Below are 21,155 nucleotides of genomic sequence, written 5' to 3'. Positions count from 1 at the left end.
CCAGAATTCAGAGCTACCCAGACAGTACTGAACTGGTAACAGAAACGAGATAGGAAAAGAACTCAAGAGCATGCAAAATGAATCAAATTGTTTCCATGATAGTACCCAGTTGAGTTTCATTTTAGTGCCTATTATACTTATTAAAATTAAATAAAAGCACCTTAAAATGACCTCTATATATAATCAATACACATCATTATAGTATTTATATAAATATGCAATATGCACACAATTTAAGCTTCAAAGAATCTAAGACCTTTATAATCTTCATAATCATCAGCGCTACGATTCTTAAAATCTCAGGGAAGGGTTAACAGTAACTCAGCATATTTCAGTGACAGCTGACTTTATTTGGGGACTGACACTCTCAGAATTCTGGAACAAGTAGCAAATACTGAAAAGTTACCTCTTTGAGGGATGGGAGTGATCTCTAAAAGTCTTATTGCTAAGAGACTACTTTCAAAACTATGACTATTGATAGATGATGGTGTTGAGGTGTTTATTTTTGTCAAAGATGGTCCAGAGACAGGTGGGTATAATGCTTGCTGGCCAGAGGCCTTGATGATACTTGATACTAACTCGGGAGTCGAAAGTGATCAAATGAGGGAAGGATAGGTCCTGTTCTGATGGATGAGGTGTATGTATATATAGGTGTGCACGATGACCTTTTATCAATGGACAGTCCCAGGAAGGAAAAAAGGATACAGCAATTTTCTCTACATCTGGAATTGCTTCAGGAGCCTTTTAAATATATTAGAAGAGCAACAACAACAACAAAGCATTTAGAAGAAGAAATGCCATACACGTAGCTCATATCCCACCTGGAAGCAAGAATCTCCAGGAGGGCAGACAGCATTCAGGAGCAAAGAGCTGGTTTGCAAGATCCGCAGACAGGTGCCTCTTACAACCTCACAACAAGGAATGTCCACTGGCAAATCTTTGGTCTACACTCTAACACTAATGCTAAGTGGAAGAGCACATTCTCTGTAAAGACCCAAGAGCACCACTTCTGTCTATCCTCTCGTGTGCAAGTTAATGTCCCTGGACACAAATGAGAGCCAAGTGTCTGAGGACAGAAGTGAGGCCTGCTGGGATCCTTACTGGCTTATCTAACGTTCTTCTCCTGTGGGCCTGGAAAGAGATGCTGCATTTGTCTGCTACCAAGGATCATGTCTAGAGGCTACTGCTGGGGCCAAAAAGTTGAGCAAAGTTCATACTGTTACAGTCACATGTAGCCACAATTCAACTCCCTTTATTATAAGTATAATACTCACTTCATATCACAAATGTATAAAAATATGGCAGATAGTGTCATAATGATACTTTCTTTAAATGAATATATTTATAAAACAGACAGTTATTTACCATATATATTTATATATATAGAATAAAATACTCCTGATGCAATATATAAATGTTACTGTTTAGTTTTTATAGAAACTACTGTAGCTGTCCCACTGCTTCACAATGTTCCAAACAGCTCAAAATAACTTTACATTATAACATAAAAGGTATGATTATAACAGTACAATATTAATTATAAATAAATGTTACAAATCCTATCAAATATGGAAGCTTAGAAAACAATTTAAGACATACAGTTCATCTGCTAACCCTTCAAAGGGATACTCCTAGATTACAATAAACCCCACATTTAGTCTAGTCAGAAAAAAATATGTGGGAAGGGCATCGGTCAACATGAATTTTCTATCCCTCACAGCCAGGACATACATACCCTGGCTACCCCAAGTTCAACAGAGATTGCACTAAAGCTGGAATGTAACGGGGAGAAACTGGCAAGAAGTTCTTCTTCCTCAATGGCACACTCTATCCATTCTCACACAAGACCTGTGGGGAGTGGTGATCCCTAAGGAACTCCCGAGGCTCTAAGATCCCTGACTAGCATTTGTGGCTGCGAGGAGCCAAATGGCACCCTCCACACACAATATTGCACACACCTTCATAAAGCTGAAAATACTGGCTTACTACCCTGGCCCAGCCCATTTCCCAGCCCACCCTGAACCCTCCCCTCCCGACTGTCTTGTCTCCCCCCCACCCCCACCCCCCCATGCCAGCATAAATTACAAGGCTGTCTCTTTTAAATCATTCAGATTTGGCATTCGTGAGCGATTTGTTCTGTTATAAGGGTGCCCGTTTGGCCCACTCTTGGCACCCAGCTGTTCAGAATAGGAAGGCCCCTCTGTGGCACTCCTGGTCACAGAGGACACGTGCCATCCAGGATCCATCTGACCTGGCAGCTGAAGGGCTGGCCTGCCCTTTGGTGTAGGCTCCTGCCGGATGTTGCTGCTCCCACCAGAAGCCTGGCTCAGGGGGTGAATCCGAATTTCTGAGAAGGAATTTTTGGTTTGTTGAGCTGTTAAGGGCTGGAAACGAGGATCTGAAGAAGCCGGGTGATTGGTGGATGAAGAGAGATGCAACAGCTTGCGAAGGGATTTTAGTGGTTGGCTCTGAAAAAAAGATTAAGGTGCAGACAAGATTTCATTTAGAGTAAGCGAGGGAGCTGTGAGGACATGGAGCTCAGGTTCAAGATAAGATAACTAAACAGAGCTGGGAAGGGAGAACATGTGGCTGGAGGGGCAAGTCCAGCTCTACCTGGTCTCTGGGTTTCCTCAAACAAGATTTTAGTCACTGCCTTTGAAATGAAGGTCTAGAAATCAAGAGAAAATAACTAGAGTCACTCAAAGGTAGCACATGAAAGTCAGGGCTCCTTTGATCTGGCTGCATCCTGTCTTTACCCAGAAAGGAGAAGCAATAAGAGATATGCCTCTCCTTTTTCAGAAGACTTCCCAAATAAGTCTTCCATTTATAGTTCACCGGTGTTAGGATTAATCTTAATTGTCAACTGACTGGATTTAGAATCCCTGTGGAAATACACCTCTGGGTGTGTCTGTGAAGGTGTTTCCAAAGAGATTTAACTAAGGTGGGAAGATCCACCCAGAATGTGGGTGGCACCATTCCATGGGCTGGTGGCCTTGATTGAATAAAAGGAGAAAGTAGGCAGAACACTGGTATTCATGACTCTTTTTTCCTGACTGTGGATACAATGTGACCTGCTGTCATGCCTTCCCTACTGTGATGGACTGTACCCTCAACCTATGAAGGTATTTTGTCACAGCAATGGGAAAAGTAATTAATACAAACTTGATAGAACTTGGGCATATAACCATATTTAGCTGCAAGAGAAGCTGGGAAAATGCAGTGTTTCAGGTAGCTTGAAACGAGTTAAAAATAGCACTTCTTTCTTATTTGTTTAATGTTCCTTTTCTCTTGATACTACATCTTTACATTCTATGCTGTACTTTTACTTTTTCATTTCCATCTTTTTGAGGTGGGAATGGGTATAGTTTGGACACTAAAAATACAAAGCATTTATTTCAACTGCTCACAGAAAAACTGGCTAATGGACTTCCTGCCTGCAGAATGGCTGCTGGTCAAAGGCTCTACAGGGTACAGCACTGTGGAGGGCTACTGGTGTGAAAGTAGAAGGCCAGGTCTTAGATGAGACCAGCCCCTCACTGGCCAACTATTTTCAGGTAAGTCCTAAGCCTTAAGTTTCTCAATTGTGAAAGGCAACTCTTTCTCCTTTTCTTCTACCTTTAGCACGAGGTGCAGGAGAGTCACTACCAGAAAAGGCATAGAAAGCCAGGTATGGTAGCATATGATTGCAATCCCAGATAGATACTTGGGAAGGTGAGAGAAGAGAATCACAAGTTTGAGGACAGTTTGAGTAACTTCTCAAGATTCTCTGAAAAACAAAACAAAACAAACAAACAAAAAACACCACAGACACACACACACACACACACACACACACACACACACACACACACACACACACATAAACAAACCAACCAACTTGCTGTTGAAGCACCTCTAGCTAGTAAACCTCAGAGTACTTTTATCCTGAGTGCCACGGTAGTATAAGCCACATGCATTTTAGCTATCAGTCAACTTTGAATAACACTGATGATCTCTAGGAAAACTGCAAGATTTAAAGAAACAGGGTGCTAACAACCAAGGTAAATGAATTGAGAATCAACTCAAGGAGAAACAGCTTCTAGAGATGCACCCTCCAAGAATCCTCCAATGTTTTTCCAAGAAAGCTGTGAGGTCCCCACAGGAGGTGGCAGAATATTCTACACGCCAGAGATACTCAAAAGGGCTCTTTCTCTACAATCATCTCTTTTATGTTGCCCAGGGTAGCCTCCAACTCTTGATCCTCTTTGCTCTATGCCTTTATGTAGCTCAGGCTGGCCTGGATCTCTGTACACAGCCCAGGATACTCCCAAACTGTTCATACTCCTGTCTCCAACTCCCAAGTGCTGAGACTACGGTGTGTGGCAGCATCCCTGACTACTTTTTCTTTTTTATTAAAAGGATGAAATGAGTCTCTCCTAGTGAATTTTATAAACTTATCAAACAATCATAATAATCCAGAATCAGCTGGAGATGTGAAGTTCTCAGTTTGAATAATTTTTTTGAACAAAAAATTAGGATATCTGACTCTCTATGCCCCCTTAACTGTCAGAATAGACCATGCTCTAAGTAAAAGACATAAATGGCCAGGCAAAGAGAATGGCAGTTCTGGGGAACTTCTGTTACAGCTCCAAGTAACAGACTACAGTGAAACATGTCAGATCTATAACCCTACAGGTGGAATGGGAAGCCAGTAGGACTGTTAGTTCCAGGACAGTCTGAGTTACACAGCAAACTGCAGGCCAACCTGGACTAACAGCTGAAATGTTTTCTTAAGAATGAAAGAATAGAACACAAAGCCTATAAAAAGTAGAGCCTCTGCTTCTAAATACCTCAAGTTTGGGTAAAATAAACATGGTAGATTATGTCATCATGTTTATTACAGAATATTGAAGGGATCCAATACTGAAACATTTCTAATTAGAATAACTGTTTAAAATTGATACATTAGTTATTTGAAAAAACATTAAAGTTCCCCATTATGGCAAGGAATTATAATCCTATGTTACTATGTAATATGTAATTCCTAATATAAGTGTTTGGGTGTCTTTATAGAAAAACAGTTTGGATTTCAGAAGTTAAACTATTCTTTCAAGAATGCTTCTAGTATCTGGTTTTCAAGGCCCAACTTATATGCTAGCATCTTTAAGGTTAATCCTCTCATGACCTCGGTTTATCATCCCCAATAATTCATAACATACCTTACTTTTTACTAAGATCTTCATGAATCTTTGTCTCCTGAGCTGCAGCCTATTTGTGGGCTAGGACTATTTCTTCTTCATCTCTCTACATTGCCCCACTGCCCTCCACAGCTAGATAAAGGATAGTGGGAACTAGCTGTGCCCAGTGGGAAAGGAACCACTGACAGGATTCATCCTGACTTCTAAAATGCATCAAGGCTACTCATTAGGGTCTATTTGGGGGAGGCTATAATTTTTCTTCTTTGCCCTCCCATCCCAGGACACACCGTAGCATGAAAATCGGTAAGCAGAACTCACCTGGGTCTGTAGATCTGAGAGCTTCTCAGGTCGCCACTCCTTTGGTCTGCTGCTTGCAGTGCTAGAAGAATGAATGGCTTTCTGTAAAGTCAGAAGGTCGGGACCATCAGTATTGGGTACCTAGAGGGAAAGATGGAGAAGGACTCAACAAGCATACCAATAACCCTAATTAAGATATACAACAACACCCAAGAGGAGACCCAAACCGAAAAGTAAATTGAACTAAACCAAAATTCAAAAGAGGGAGGAAAAAACCAAAAAGACCCAGTAAGTAAACCAAAATTCTCCAAATGTCCATGATGCAAGTGGTGCTAGTTAAGTTCTGCTGCCTTCTTAATAATTTTCCCTGCATTAGGAAAAATTGGCAGATGTCATGCAGCTTGGTTAAAACCTTATCCCTTAAAGCATTCCCATGCTGTTAGTTTCAGTAAGCTGTAAGAGAGAGCAGTTAAAGTGGACTGGACCAGGAACTGCTGTTGTATCCTCATTCCATACTGTAGTTAGGTTATGAACCAGTTCAATAAAAAAAATGTTCATGCTGGGAATATGATGCAAACTCTGCATTTGATGTTGTCAAACAAGTCTAGGGGGCTTTCAGGGAGAGAGAAGTGGGGAGGTATGGTTTGAATCATAGCCCCAAACTGCCCAGTAAATCTGGGTCTGGCATTGTACACTCAGAAAGTGCTAGAAATTTATGCCACAAATTCCGAATGAATGCAATTGGTCTATTCAATGACTTTGGTGGACAAAGGAGTGTTGTGGCAAATGCCAAGCAAAAGCCATGGCTTTACACCTAGTGACCAGCAAAAGCTAGAGGCAGGGAAGGAAAGAGCAAGTTATCAACTAGTACAAGCTGCTTTTTTCATGGAGCCTGCTAGCGCAAATAATTTGGTCAGTTTGAACTTGGTTTCAAAGAAACAACTGCCAACCCAATGGTAAGAAAGCTCGTGTGGTGAGCCAACAGCAAAGACACTTGCTGACTGTAAATGTTAATCAGATTCTTTATAGGAATTAAAGGACTTCATGGAGGCTGTCGGCCAACAACTGGCTAATCAGTTCATTCAAACCAGCCTTACTAGTTTGTTTAGTAGGCTTAAATGCTTTGGCATCTTTAACTGATGCAGAAAACCCAGACTAGATATAGATATATAATAGATATCAAATATATGTATTATATATATCCATATATCCCAGTGAATTTATGGAACTGGCTCAGGCACTTAACTAGCACAAAGAGAATATGACCCCATGAAAATAAGACATGCTGATGTCATCAGTAAAACAAGTTTACTGGAGCAGTTTTCAGGGCTACTATATGTAAAAACGGGTACCATGGGTGGAGTGACTACAGGAAGCTTTTTCAAAGAAGAACTATGCTTTAAATGATTCTTTGAATTAAAAAGAGGAAAGAGGGATTTCTTGATGCTTGGATTCTCCCCGTTGGTAGAGTCTGTCTGTAATATAAGATACAAATGAGCTAATTGAAAAAAGAAAAAAAGTAAGTAAAATAAATAGGTGCTTTAGTTGAAACTACTAGCCCTTGGTGGTCCGCAAATGATTAAATATTAACACCCATGGAAAGAATCTCTGTGCTATGCATCTAGAGAGATTACTTGTTATTTTTCAACTGGAAACAATAATGTAAGTTTAGGCAAGCACAAAATTTTCACAGCCTATACCATGGTTTTGAGCAATAGTCCAGGAATGCCTGGAGACCTTTGGGCATCTGCTTATATTATGCTTACTTAAAAATGTATTTATTATAAAAAATAAGACTATTATGAAGAATTGTGTTTAATGAGTTAGTGATGAACTTCAGTCATTTTCTAATTGTTAGGACTTCAGTAACTAAGAGATTCTACCATATGGCTAGGTTATTATACAAGAAAATATACTTGAAGTCATTCTGAACTGCTTGGTCACTTATTTTGAGGCAGTAAATATCACGTGGAAGGGGATTACCACTGTTGTGGGATACTAAGGTTAATTAAGTAGCCGTATTCTACACTGTTAGAAATATATACCTCACTTAAAACATCTGGCACAATTTCGAATTCTGGTTTTCCAGCAAAGAGACAAAAGTTTAATCTTCAGGACTGGTAAGATGGATCAGTGGGGCACTTAGCAACCTGAGTTTGATTCCCAGAACCCACATAAAGGTCAAAAGAGAGAACCAACTCTACAAAATTGTCCTCTGACCTTTATATAATGTGGCTCCTTTGCACCCTCCTCCCCAATATCATGCACACACATACAATAAATCCTTTTAAAAGTTCAAACTTTAAACTGAAGTATCATTTCAAGTTGCAATACTAAATAAGATACAATTACCAAGTTGGCAAAGTCACCATATGCTCTGAGGGCTTATGTAACTCCCTGGATACACAACTGAAGCCAGATTCCCCAAGGCAGTTTCCATCCAGACTTCCTTGAGTCAAAGCAGGCAGCTTTACAACACAGAATTCGTTTGGGCACCTCTTTTCTCTCTTTCGGCTGCCTCGATTGTCAGAGAACAAAAATGGATAGCAATGCAGTCGGATCATCTTCTCAGTGGTGTGGGTATGAAGGCGTCCGGGTCAATGTCTGCGTTTTCCTGCGTTAATGACACTAACCCTGTATAGGACTTTAACTTGGACTGCCAAGAAGGCCAGCAGGGAGCTCTCAGAGACCTTTCACAGGGGAAGCCAGTTTTACTCCTTACCTCTCATTGGGTGACTTTGGACAGGTCACCTCTTGCCTGGCTCAGCTCCTATACTAGTAAACTAGATTTAGGATACACCTGAATTTAGGATGAGTGGCATCAGATTTCAATTTCTTGGAATCTTATGTAAAAGTTCCAATGCCTTCAATGTTTTGGTTTGCTCAACTTAGTTTTCTTGTTACTAACCTTTGGAAAGTAAAAGCAAGTTCCCCTTAGTTACAATTGAATGCTCATTCAAAGGAAGCAGAGTTAATTTAATGCTAGGCCTCAGTGCTTGAGGTCTGGCATTCTGTATGTAGTGCTCTTTGAAAATCTGACTCTATAGACTCCAAAGCCCTTACGGTGTTTCTTAATTAAAAAATGGAGAGGTTTGGAAAATTTAAGGTATTATGATCTGTGGACAGCTATTCTGCAGTTAGTGTAAATATTTAAGAAAAAGGTTAAGTGGAGAGGATGCTAGAGAATAAGAATTTTTCTATTACCCTAATTTATTTAACTATTTAAATATCTAAAATTTGAACCAAATCCTAAATAATCAAGTTAGGCAAGATGTATATACTTTGCTTAGCCACAGTCAGGCAAGGGCTTTAGGTTTAACGTTGGTCTAAGGCAGACAACCATTAAAATCTAAATATATATACAAGACAGCCTCAATTCTTCTATCCTTACTATTTTCTACAACTTAATCGTATCACAGGACTGTAAGCATGTAGTTAACAAAAACTCACAAAATTTACAGCAGTGACCAGGAAAAAGTGTCTGAAGGGTAATGCTTAGGATAGATAATATGTTCTATAGACAATGGGCAGAGTTTAAATGTTTTTAGCACTTAAAACATTTTAAGCATCCTGAAGCAAATTCAAGCCTATTTCTTCATTTCTTTACCCAGTTTCAGCAACAAATGTAGTTGAGTGGCATTTTGATTTGACATTTCAATCTAGGCAAGTTTCAGTAAGAGATATAAGTACCCTTTTCTACCCCCATGAACATTTCAGAAATACCATGTAACCATTAAAACAAAGAGGTAAAACACACACACACACACACACACACACACACACACACACACACACACCCCTTTCCTTGCTTTAGTAAAATATTGTATTGTTTAGTCCTTACATCTCATTGTGTGACTTTGGACAGGTTACCACTTGCCTGGCTCAGCTCTTCTACTAGTAAGCTAGATTTAGGATATGTATATATACGTATACATACATATCCTAAATGTATACATACACTAAAAAGCTATGGGGAAATACTAAAATCCTAATATTATTTGTGGTAGATTTGGGCAAGATTTAGAATGATGTTTTCTTTTTTCACATTTTTTTTCTATAATGAAATCTGCTGCTGCTGCTGCTGCTGGTGGTTTGAGACATGGTTTTACTATGTAGCTCTGGCTACCCTGAAACTCACTATGCAGACCAGGCTGGTCATGAACTCTCAAGAGATCTGCCTCCTTATGCTTCCTGAATGCTGGGATTAAAGACTTGAAATATCATGCCCCAAGCCCACTCCTGGCTTGAAGTCATTTATTTTGAATGAAATACTTACATTTAACAAGCAAGTGAAAGAATGTTTTACCAAGGTCTAGATGTAAATGGGCCTTAAAAATACTTTTAGGGGATGGAGAGAGCTCAGCTTTTAAGAGGTCTTGGCTGCTCTTCCAGAAGACCTAGCTTTGAGTTCTAGAACCTATTTGGCAGTTCACAAAGGTCTCTAACTTTAATTACAGAGAACCCAATGCCCTCTTCTGGTTTCCATGGGCACCAGGCACACAAATAGTGAACAAACACATATGCAGGCAAAAGGGCCAAACACTTGTAATAAAAACAAACAGACAAACAAAACTTTTAACATCTTTTAAACATCTGAGACAAATCTCCTTACTATGAGTTACATACTTTCCTACTGTTAACTAAAGAAGACATCTTTAGTCACCACTAAGCTATAACTTCTAATTTTCACGATGGCATGAAGGGCCTCAGAAGCACCTACTAATCTTATAGACAAAGTCAATGAAGCTTATGTGAACAGGTCATTCTGGTTAGGCAATTTTCTTCTTAAATGAATGAGAGTAGATCTTGTGTGAAGTAAAGCTGAGACCCAAACCCAAACCACTGAAAATGGCTAACTCAATGTCACTTAGTTGTGAGGGTACCATAACATGAAGGGAAGCAGGTTTCTTTTGTGTGAACTGCCCCTACTGCTCTCCTGGAGGCCTGTTCCTCCTGCCCACTTTCTCTTGTTACTAGCTAGCTGAGCCTTTTTGCTTATGTGGTTCCACACACTGGGGAGTACAGTCAAGTGGAGCTGGCCCATTGTGCAGATGCAGAGCTCCTCGGGTCTCAGGTGCAGCCTGTCTCCAATGCCCTCATAAGTGAAATTCATTTTCTTACTAAAGCAAGCGCTGAAATGTAAGATGAAATTGTTTCTCTGTGACTAGACAGTCCAGAAGTCAGGGAAGGATAAGGGATGATGGTTACTTATGAATTTCACAATTTAGATGTAAACTAAAATCATTTCCTAAGTTTTTGCATATCTTTATGCTCCCAGAGAGAAACAAATCTCACGTCTCCATAGTTTTTACAGGAATCTAAAGTCACATGGATAAGTAGTTTATTGAGAGAGGCTTGAAGCATTTTCTCATCCAAATTAAATTTCTTCTACTCCTTGAGAGTCTGCTGAATCTAGAAAAGGCTTTTGGAAAGGACAGTAGTGTAAGACTTCAGAAAGAGGTAGCTACAACATATTCACATTAAGAAATTAAGTCCATTTGTTCCATGCAGAGTATACAATGTACCCACAGAATAATACAGAAACTGAGGTCATATATAGAAATGAGTCATGTACTTACTGTTTGAGATTTCTTCTTTTTCTTTTTCATTGACCTGAAAAAACCTTGCTTCTCCTTTTCTTTGAGTTGATCAGAATGACTAATATTTTCAGGGCTTTTCCTAAATGAGAAGACATTTTTATCATATGAATCTTTGAATCATTCTCTTGCCACTGTGTGACAAACATAATGAAGGCTGAAAATGTGTGATACCAGATTCAATCAGCCATGAAAAATCAAGCCCACAGGTAAAGGTCCTCTGAAAGGCACAGGAGGAACCAAGTCTAATCAGCATGGGGAATGGCTGTTCTTTAGCACAGGCTTGATCACACTAGCAATTTGAGCATTATTACAAATGGTCTGTAACTGCATTATGGGACCATTTTCCTGGTGTTGTTAGTCTCTGAATTAGAGATTCAGTAAAATGCATGGCTTAGAGAATGCCTCTCTGTAACCCTCCAAAGGAAAGAACAGAAACATTTTCAAAACCTTCAGTTTTTTATTTACCTTTTAAAAACAAGCTCAACAAGTTTATTATTAGTAGCTTGCCAAGTCACTAAAGACAAAAAAATCAATGCTGCTATAGAAACATTATAAACAGAAGCAAAATTTGCCCCAAACTGGAAAATTCCTATTTATTTATTAAACCTTTAATCTATTACACCTAAACAAAAAAAAGTACTCAAGGAAAAAAATGTAGACACAATGAATGCTCTAACACAGTATGTTGGGGGTGGGGGAGAACCCGTCTACCTGAAAATACTGATGTTAAGATTGGTACCACAGATAGCACTAGGTATTTTAATAAAAATAGAAGATATTCAAAATAGGAAGCAAGGCAGGTGTGGTGGCATATGCCTGCAATCCCAGCACTCAGGAGGCTGACATGGAGAGAGTGAGTTGAGGGCCAGTCAGGCTATCTACCAGGACTGACCCTGAAACAAAAACCCACTTTTCAAAAAAAAAAAATCCTAAAAGAGAAGGAAAAAGAAAAAGGAGAAAAAAAGGGGCAGTGGTAGAGTGGGATGTGTTTGTGTGGAGGCAGAGAACATCCTGGCTTTTGGCTTACACTCTTTAAAAAGCAAATCAACTGGTATTATTCTTGAAAAAAACACCTTTACATATTCCCTAAAAGTAAGAATGGTAGAATCGTTAAAAGTGACAGTTAATTTATATTCATGGTTTCAGAATACCTAACAGTGATGAAGTGATTATAATATCTAAGAAAATATGAGCAAAGCAGCACCCAGCTTATTTTATTAAAATATGTAAGCCAGAAAACTTCTAAATAAACCATTACTGGTTGCATGGCAGAAAACACAATGAAGCTATTAAAAATAAATCACATCTTCAAAGAATATCCACTGACATGAAAGAATATTTAAACTAAAATATTAAGCAAAAATAATGATTTCAAGCTTTCTACATCAGATAAGTCCAACTACATGACAATATAGGTTATACAAATTCACTTTCAATATTATTTGTTTATTTAATTTTTAAAGATGTATTGTTCGAGTGTTTATTCTGTCTGTATGTATGTGTACTACTGTGTGCCTGGAGCCCACAGAGGTCAGAAGAGGGTAGGAGATTCCTTGGAACTGGGGTTATGGATGGTTGTGAGTCACCATTTGCACTGGGAACCAAACCTGGATCCTTTGCAGGGACAATGAGTGCTCTTAACTCCTGAGCCATCCCTTCAGCCCTTAAACGCACTTTTTAAAATGTAGGAAGAAATTACAATAAACATCTTGGCTGGAGATGTGGCTCAGTGGAAGGGCATTTGCACAACATTCACAAGACCCTGGGTTCCATTGCAAGCACTGGGGGACAAAAATAGGCTCGGCCTTATGGCATATACTTGTATTCCTAACTATGACTCAGGTGGGAGCACTTTAGTGCATGTGCTTGAGAACAGTAGGTAACAAAGCGAGATTCCCCCTTCTCAAAAAAGACCCCCCTAAAACCCTTCAAAGCTCTATCTATGTAATAAAATTATTGATATTCTTTTTTAATTTCTGAGAACAAATACATCAACAAAGTGTTATATAGCACAGACTATTTCAGGGTTGGGAACATAGCTCAATTGGTGCTGATGTAGCTCAGTTAGTGGAATGTGCACCTAGCATGCACAAAGCCCTGTTTTTGACCCCAGAACCACAAAAACCAGACATGATGGCACACACCTGTAATCCTGGCACCCAGGAGCACCCCAGGTGTTCTGGAAATCCATTAGAACTTATAATTGTAAGCACCACTAAATAAGTTCCAAGTTCTGAAGCACAAGTTCTGTGATTCAATCCAGCCATACTGTAACAAATTTGGGAACTCAGAACAGTGCATTTATCACTTAGAAAGCTAGAAGCTTTAGATGTGGTTGCATGGGTGCGAATGGGATGATGGAAAGTTACAAGTTCTCTGGATGCAGTTGGTGTGTGGTTGGGGAAAACACTCTCTTCATGAACGCAATCTCAGGGGGCAAACTGGCATCAGGGCAGAATTTTAGTGCTAGCAGGAACGGAAAGAAGGCTGGAGATGCCACTCCTAGGAGGAAGTAGAATTCTCCCTGGGAAGATAAAAAGTCTAGCCAGGATGAAGTAGAGAATAATATGCAAGTGAGAGGCTGGAGAAGTCGAGGGGAGGAAGAGGAAGGGGGCAGGAAAACAGTTCAGAACTTGCACTTTGGCATTGCAGAGTTGGTTCTGGGAAAGAGAAGATGGATCAAAGACCATCCCCAGGGTCTTTAAGGCACTGAATAAACTACAGTCCAGGTGGGGCAGGAGAACTGAGTTAAACATTTTCAAACTGAAGCAGACCAAGTGGTAGGACTGAGAGGTAAGCAGGAAAAGATTCTAGGGGCCAAAAGAAAAAGGGAAATACATTACCCTTGAACAAGATGAAAGTTAGGACTGGAGCCTGAGTATGTCTGCATCACAAGGGACAGAAGAAATTAAGCCTGAGCAAAGAAGGGGAGACACAAAGAACAAAGCAGAACTGCACAGAAGCATACACAGAAAACCCAAAGCAAAAAGCCTGAGCGAGGAAGAGAAAGGGAGAGCAGCTATGGGGAACACAGGCACTTGGAAGGCTGTGTGGCACACAAAGGAAGAAAGAGCCTCGCACAAGCAGCACTGAGCCAACCAGGCAAGAGTGTGGCAACTACTGCCCTGTCTGGATTTGGGGCCTCTCTAATTTCACCCAGTACAGTGGGCAGCTTTGGGTGTCACACGAATTTCAGAGATGGGAGCTTTGAGAAGAGTTATGTATCCAGTCACCTAGCTCATCCCCTTGGGTAGTAGCTCTGATCAAAATAGTACGGCTATGGGGTGGAGGGAGGACACACGATGAAGGATGAAAAGGCAGGGTCTTACACAAAACTGTGACTCCTATGTCATCTAGTCCAAGAACTATTCCCATTAAAGGAGTCAAGACAAAGGAGGGAAGTTCAAAGACTCACTGCAATCAAGGAAGGGAGGAATTAAAGTTGATCACCATTTACTGAGCATTGTATTAGGTATTAGAGATAGAGAGAAAGCGATCAAGGAGCTGACCTCTCACTCAAACCGCTCCTAGACTCATGGTGCAGAGCAGAGGGGATGAGACAGCAGGGCCTCTGGACTTCTGTATAATCCCTCTGGGAGCAGCATAGACAGGGAGTGGAAGAGGTGGGGAGCATCGCTCTGTCACTTCCCCTGCCTCATCCCCTCCCCTGGCAGTAACTAAAGTGGTCAGTTCTTGTGGGACACAGGAAAATCAGACAGACTGCCAAGCTATAATGGACACAATATATTCATAACCCTGTAAAAAAAAAAACCTGTCATTATTCAAGTGAGCTTCACAGTTCTTTATTTCACCAGATGGATTTTTAATGAACTTAAAGTATCAATTTTAAACCCAATTTTGATGGCGGTTTTTCTAACCCATTTACATACTTTGTATTTATTTATTTATTTATTTGTTTGTTTGTTTGTTTATAGTAAATGTCATTCATTTTATGAGCATGCACTCTAAATGGATACCTATGATGCAGAGGATTTTCTCAGGTCTGTGAAATGATGAAACGCACCTGCTTTTACCCCATAGCTATTACTCGTGACCCTTCTCCCCTCTGCACACTGTGCTGTTAGCTGCAACCACAACTCATTCTAACGACTTCGGTTCAAACCGCTAAAACTGGGCAGAAGGAGGAATAAATAGCTTCCAAGTGAGGATTGAAGTGTCATCCTATTAGTAAAGATGATGCATCTGGCTGTATTAAGTCTATTTTTCTTGTTCTGAGATATTTTGGCTTATCTCCCATTTCTTAAGTGGGTTCAAGACAACCGAGATGGCCAGAATAACAGCTCTGGGTGTTAAACTACAATATCTATGTATTGTTTTTAAGTATGACATAGTACCTTGATCATTCCATTGCAGAAAATATGTACACTGTACAAATACTCTCTTCCCAGAAGAAATTTAAAGTGGTACTATCACAGAAAAAGACTGGCCTGAGGTTATGTGATAGTTTAAGAACAGGATTTTACCATGTTTCTCTAATAAGACTCTCTAATAATATGTTATCAAATGCATAGTTCTCTCAGATATAAAGAATATGGCAAACCAAAGAGATCTTAGTGAAGAAAAAAATCAAGATGAGTCAAGTTTAATTAAAGATTAGATCATGTTAGATGTGATGCATAAAGGAGATATGCCATAGAAACATTATCAGAAGGAGTAGGGAGCCAGTTCACAGCTGGGAATTCTGGAACCTTCTTGAACCACATAATAGCAATAATAGAGTAAGGATGACTTGACAACATCTTAGCTAAAGATTAACATCCCATCTGTACTTCTGATTCTTTTCAAAACAATCAATTATATATATATATATATGCACACACATACACATCTAAAGTCCTATTCAGACATGTTAGAACACATGGTTATCATACACTAGGCCCTACATTCAAGTCCCTACAACCAAACCAAATCAAACCCCTAAAACACACACACACACACACACACACACACACACACACACACACACACACCCGAGAAACACATTGCTAACAATGCCTACCCTACTTTTAGATTTCCTTTTTTGGAGGGGGATGGCATTGAGATAGAGTCTCACTACATAGCTTGGGCTAGCTTTAAACTGGCAATCCTCTTATCTCAGTTTCCCAAGTGTTGGAATTATAGGCCAATACTACCATGCCAGGCCAGTCCATACTTAAATTTTGATCTGACTAACCTAATTTTTAAAGGACTATGCTAGTCTATAACTGATACTGTTTTAGATTGTTACCACCTCATTATTCAACAAAGAAGCAAAAATAGTTCCCTCTGTGCATCTGTATTCTGACACTTCAGATATTATTCTTGAGGCTTGTCCAAGCCACAACTGAAAATGTCAACACTGAAAACTAACAAAAGCTCTACCTATTTGCTCATATTTTCTACACACTAGGGAGAAAAAAAAACAGTCACAAAGAGGCATGGAAGTTTACGAGCAAAGTTAGAAGCCAAACGGTCAATAAACCATGGAAAGATTAAATGACATTAAGCATAATAATCACAGCTACTAACATAATGAGCCTTTACATTGTTTTAGGTGTCTTTTATATACACTTAAAAAAAATTTTTTTTTTTCGTTTTTCGAGACAGGGTTTCTCTGTGTAGTTTTGGTGCCTGTCCTGGAACTCACTCTGTAGACCAGGCTAGCCTCGAACTCACAGAGGTCTGCCTGGCTCTGCCTCCTGAGTGCTGGGATTAAAGACGTGTGCCACCACCACCCGGCTACATTTAATTTTTACATCACTTAAATACCCTAAGAATTCTATGTGGGAAGTGCTAGTGTCCTTTGTCCCTGACCCATGTTACAGGGGTTTAGTACCAGTTGGGTTCTCTAACTTTGAAGCTTCAGTGTGTATGGAATGGGAATAGCCCCCACCTCAAAAGGGGCAACTATGAGAACTGAGACAATGCAAAGTGACAGTATCAAGTTCACTGTCAATAAAAGAATGAGTATGATAAAAGACGTATCTGATAATTAGAGTTTTTCTTTTACATGCTATTTAATAGAAATTTTGAACTTGAAAAAAATTATACCCTCCCCCCCACCCCCCGCAACATATCATGTTTTCCTTATTCTTAAGAAAGACCTAGTGGGGGAAAAAACACTAAAAAGTTTATCCTGCATGTCTTTGAATTCCCAGATCTACAATTAGTAAAAGGAAGAGTAAGAGCAAAGCAAAACACTCACCATGGATCGAATCCTGGTTGTCTTTTTGAATGATTGGTACCAGAACTGCTATCAGATGGCAGAGAAGAAACCCGGGTAGATACATTATTTTCATGGAAAGAATTGTCTGGTCGTGGAGATGGCACTGAATGAAGGAGAGAGAAAAGTTACTGAAGTACTTTTCTGCTTGAAGTAGCTCTAATGTTATTTCGCTGCATTTTCTTTCACATAAACAAAGTCAAAGTCCTCAACTGCCTTTCCAGAACTTTTTTTTTCCCTGAGGGTGGAAGTGGTTCAGATAAGTTTATCTCCTCAACTCTACATATTAACCTGCAGGGGTCAGTTATAAAGATTTCCAAACAGAACCCTGGGCTGTCAGCTGACACACAGCAGAGCATTTGAAGACAGTTTTAAATGGGACATCATTTAAAGTATGATTATTGTAGCCACCCCAACCCCACACCATGGTTTTTGACATTCTTTGAAGTTGAGTCTTTCTTATTACAGATCCAACTATGCAAAATCTATTCTTAGCCCAATATCATCCTTAACAATATGTGTACTGGGACACACAAATTACAGTTTAAGCCCTGACAATGCAATGGTGTGCTACTTAGATCTTTAAATTATAAGGAAATTTGGTCATTTGCACAAAAATACTATGCATTTTCTATATATTCTCATGCAAAAGTAAGCAGAAATAGAAACTATAATGTACTGAGTGATTTTTTGCTTTGGGGAAAAGGGTAACCATGTTTTTTTTTGTCAATTTCTAAAGTTAGCTGTATTGTAAATTTCATTACAAAAGTAATATGCACATTGTATATCAAGATCAGTGACACCAAGTAAGGAAGGGCTGTATGTAATTATAGTGCTCAAGAGGCTGAGGCAGGAGGACTGACATGAGTTCAAGGCCAGACTAGGTTATAGTAAGTTCCAGGTCATCCTGACTGGGTTCTAATATGGGATGTTGTCTCAAAACAACAACAATATATATGTGTATTTATACAGTGAATTACATACATGTATTGTAGTTTTTTAGGTAAATAGTTAATAGTATGATTCCTTGTCACTTTTTTAGATGTTATTACTGCTATTTTACCCACCTTCTTCTGTATTTACTTCAACTCTCCCTCCTCAAAGAGGCCCCCTTTTACATTTCCCTGCTCAGATCACTTATACCCTGCTATTCCCTTCTCTACTGCTCCCTAACGCCCCTATCTTGGCAATGATTCCATTTTAATTTCCTGGCTGCTGACCAGAGCACAGAGATCTGTGAGCTGGAACTGACCTAAATGCCCCTCTTTGAAGACAAGCTTTCACGGTACCAGAAGATGCCATCTAAGTTTCCAAAGGAGCACCAACAGTCCTGCTGTAGTGGTTTGAATAAGAATGGCTCATAGATTTGAATGCTTGGTTACCAGGGAGTGGCACTATTAGAAGGTGTGGCCTTGGAGTAGGTATGGCTTTGTTGGAGGAAGTGTGTCAATGGAGGATGAACTCTGAAGTTTTCATATGCTCAAGCCTATTCCATTTCTCTCTGCTCCTGCTGCCTACAGATTCAGATGTAGGACTCTCAGCTATCTCTCCAGCACCATGGCTGCCTGCATGCCACCATGCTTCCCGCCATGATGACAATGGACTAAACCTCTGAAACTGTAAGCGAGTCCCAATTAAATGTTTTCTTTATAAGAGTTGCCGTGGTCACAGTATCTCTTCACAGCAATAAAATCCTAATTACCCTAACTAACTATCCTAAAAATCCCAACTAACCTAACAGCTACCCAGCTATAATGCCTATGAACCACATCAAGGACCAGCATTGCACAATAATCCCAAGGATGCAATAGTGGTATGCATACCTTGCCAGTAACCAATAGCTCTCTAATTACACTGAAGACTGGCTCAACAAGAGGAAAACCATACCTGGTACTAGAAACCTAGCTAACTAATGAAGTGCTAGTGAAGTCATGGTTATTGGAGGAGAATCTACAACCACTAATTTACTAAATCATCATAACCCCTAACAACAATCTATAAACATTTGTTCTTATACCCACAGAGTAGTGTAGTCTTTACCCCTCATCAAAGAAACTTCTCTTTGCAATAGATGGAGACCACTACAGAAAACCACAACCAATCAAAATACAGAGTTGTGGAGCCTAGTCTTAATGGATACATCTATAATACACTCCTGAACCTGATGCTTCGGAAATATTGTGGAAGAGAGGGTGAAAAGATTTTAAGAGGCAGAGAATTAGGAAATTTGCTGTGAGATTATGTCTCCTAGGAACATAAGAAGCTATACCCATAAAGTCTCACCAACGTGCCTAAACATGAGTTGAACAATGACAACACCAAAGGATACACTAAAGTGGACAAGGAAAAGCCCAGGAGGCCTCGAGCCTACACCAAGAACTATAGGCAACTGAGGAAAGTTGGGAGCAGGAGAGGTGCCAAAAGGTCAGCCCTGAAAACATACATACAAGTAACATTATAGGACTGAGCAGGCTTTATTTAGGAGTACATATGTATATACGCATACATATATACATACAATAACAATTAGTGAAACAAGAGACCATGATTTTGAAAGACAGCAAGGTGAAGCATATGGGAGGGTTTGGATTGAGGGAAGAGAAGGGAGAAATGTTGTAATTATAATCTCAAAAATAAAATAAAAACAACAAAGTGACACCATTTCATTTGCCTCTGGATAAGAAAGAATGAACCTATTCTAGAAACATTGGTCTAGATATATCTGGAAATATTTGTCATTTTTTTAAACCACTATTTTTCTCTAGGACTTCCCAGTATTGTTGAAATAACAGATGTTTCCAGGTGTTTCATTTAGTTGAAACTTTCCTCTCTATTTCTGAACTTTTAAAAATTGAAATGTTCTACTTGCCAAATCTCCAAGTAGATTATAAGATAGATAAAGGAGGTATTTTTCCCATATTAACCAATACAATCCATTTGTAACCAAAATAGTATTTCCAAAAGTCAAAGACTAATTCATTGATTTAAAACTCTACTTCCACTTTATTTTAAAGTATTTCCTCTACGGGGCCTGATAGCACACACCTATAATTCCAGCACTTGAGACATAGAGACAGGAGGGTAGAAGTCAGCTGGAGCCCAACCTGGTCTACATTGTTAGACCCTCCCCCCAAAAGGATATTTTCTCCAATCATCTGTAGAAACAACGAAGTATAGGATATTTTTGAAGAAAAACTTACTTGAAGATGTTCTTACTCCTGTATAAGACAAAATTTTTTAATTAACTTTAATCTGAATTAAAAGTTCAGCCTTCTAAGATTCTAAAGTCATCATGGAACGGGGGCAGTCATTAAGAAGCATATTTGATGCCTAATGCTTTTCTAAAGGTAGAGCTGGGAGGGACCATAGTAGCCTAATCATTTAATACATATATATTCGTGAATAACACTTCTGTGTATTCATTCAGCTCAGATCCCAAATTTTAACAACCAAACAATTATCTGTGTCCCCTCTGACCCCAATTTCTGACCTTCTCCAGTTGTCTCTCTAAGACACCAGAAGGAGCAGGAAGTCAGGGAATGTGGACTTAAAAGTCAAGGCCGTGCTGAGTCTTACAGGCTTTGTACAGCTGAGCCTCCCGTCCATTTCTCCACCAAGGCACTGGGATTCTCAGATATCTGCTACTTTATCATTGCACGGTTACAAGCCAAAGGGGTTGCCTTTCTCTATTAATTCTTTCCTAAATTCACAGGACCTCAAAAACACCTCTCTTAGTCATCTGTTCAACAACAAAGTACATTTTTAAAGCTATGTAAATATTCTTGAATTTCTTCTTTAACTCAATTAATAAATGTTTTTGAAGCTGTGTGAGGTCGTCGGTGCCTCCCTCTTTCCTTT

General features: G+C 39.5%; 1 protein-coding gene across 4 annotated transcripts in view; it reads right to left on the bottom strand.

Annotated features, from left to right (window-relative positions):
• Positions 1–2,067: 2,067 nt before the first annotated feature.
• Positions 2,068–21,155, bottom strand: part of LOC128100409 (cyclin-dependent kinase-like 5) — a 182,611-nt gene continuing 163,523 nt past the window's right edge. For 3 of the 4 annotated variants that reach the window (XM_052722580.1, XM_052722651.1, XM_052722739.1), the window contains 5 exons: positions 17,280–17,403; positions 11,054–11,153; positions 6,827–6,949; positions 5,496–5,615; positions 2,068–2,468 (listed from right to left, as the gene is read on the bottom strand). In XM_052722580.1, coding sequence (XP_052578540.1) covers positions 2,082–2,468; positions 5,496–5,615; positions 6,827–6,949; positions 11,054–11,153; positions 17,280–17,403 — 854 coding nt within the window. In that variant the 3' untranslated portion in view covers positions 2,068–2,081. The remainder of the gene's footprint in view (positions 2,469–5,495; positions 5,616–6,826; positions 6,950–11,053; positions 11,154–17,279; positions 17,404–21,155) is intronic. The other variant, XM_052722824.1, reaches the window with a different exon arrangement.

This window comes from Peromyscus californicus, unplaced genomic scaffold (genome assembly GCF_007827085.1).
Source record: "Peromyscus californicus insignis strain IS unplaced genomic scaffold, ASM782708v3 Scaffold_10__1_contigs__length_136768540, whole genome shotgun sequence".
NCBI classification, from domain to species: Eukaryota; Metazoa; Chordata; class Mammalia; order Rodentia; family Cricetidae; genus Peromyscus; species Peromyscus californicus.
This window is presented reverse-complemented; position numbering and strand designations above follow the sequence as displayed.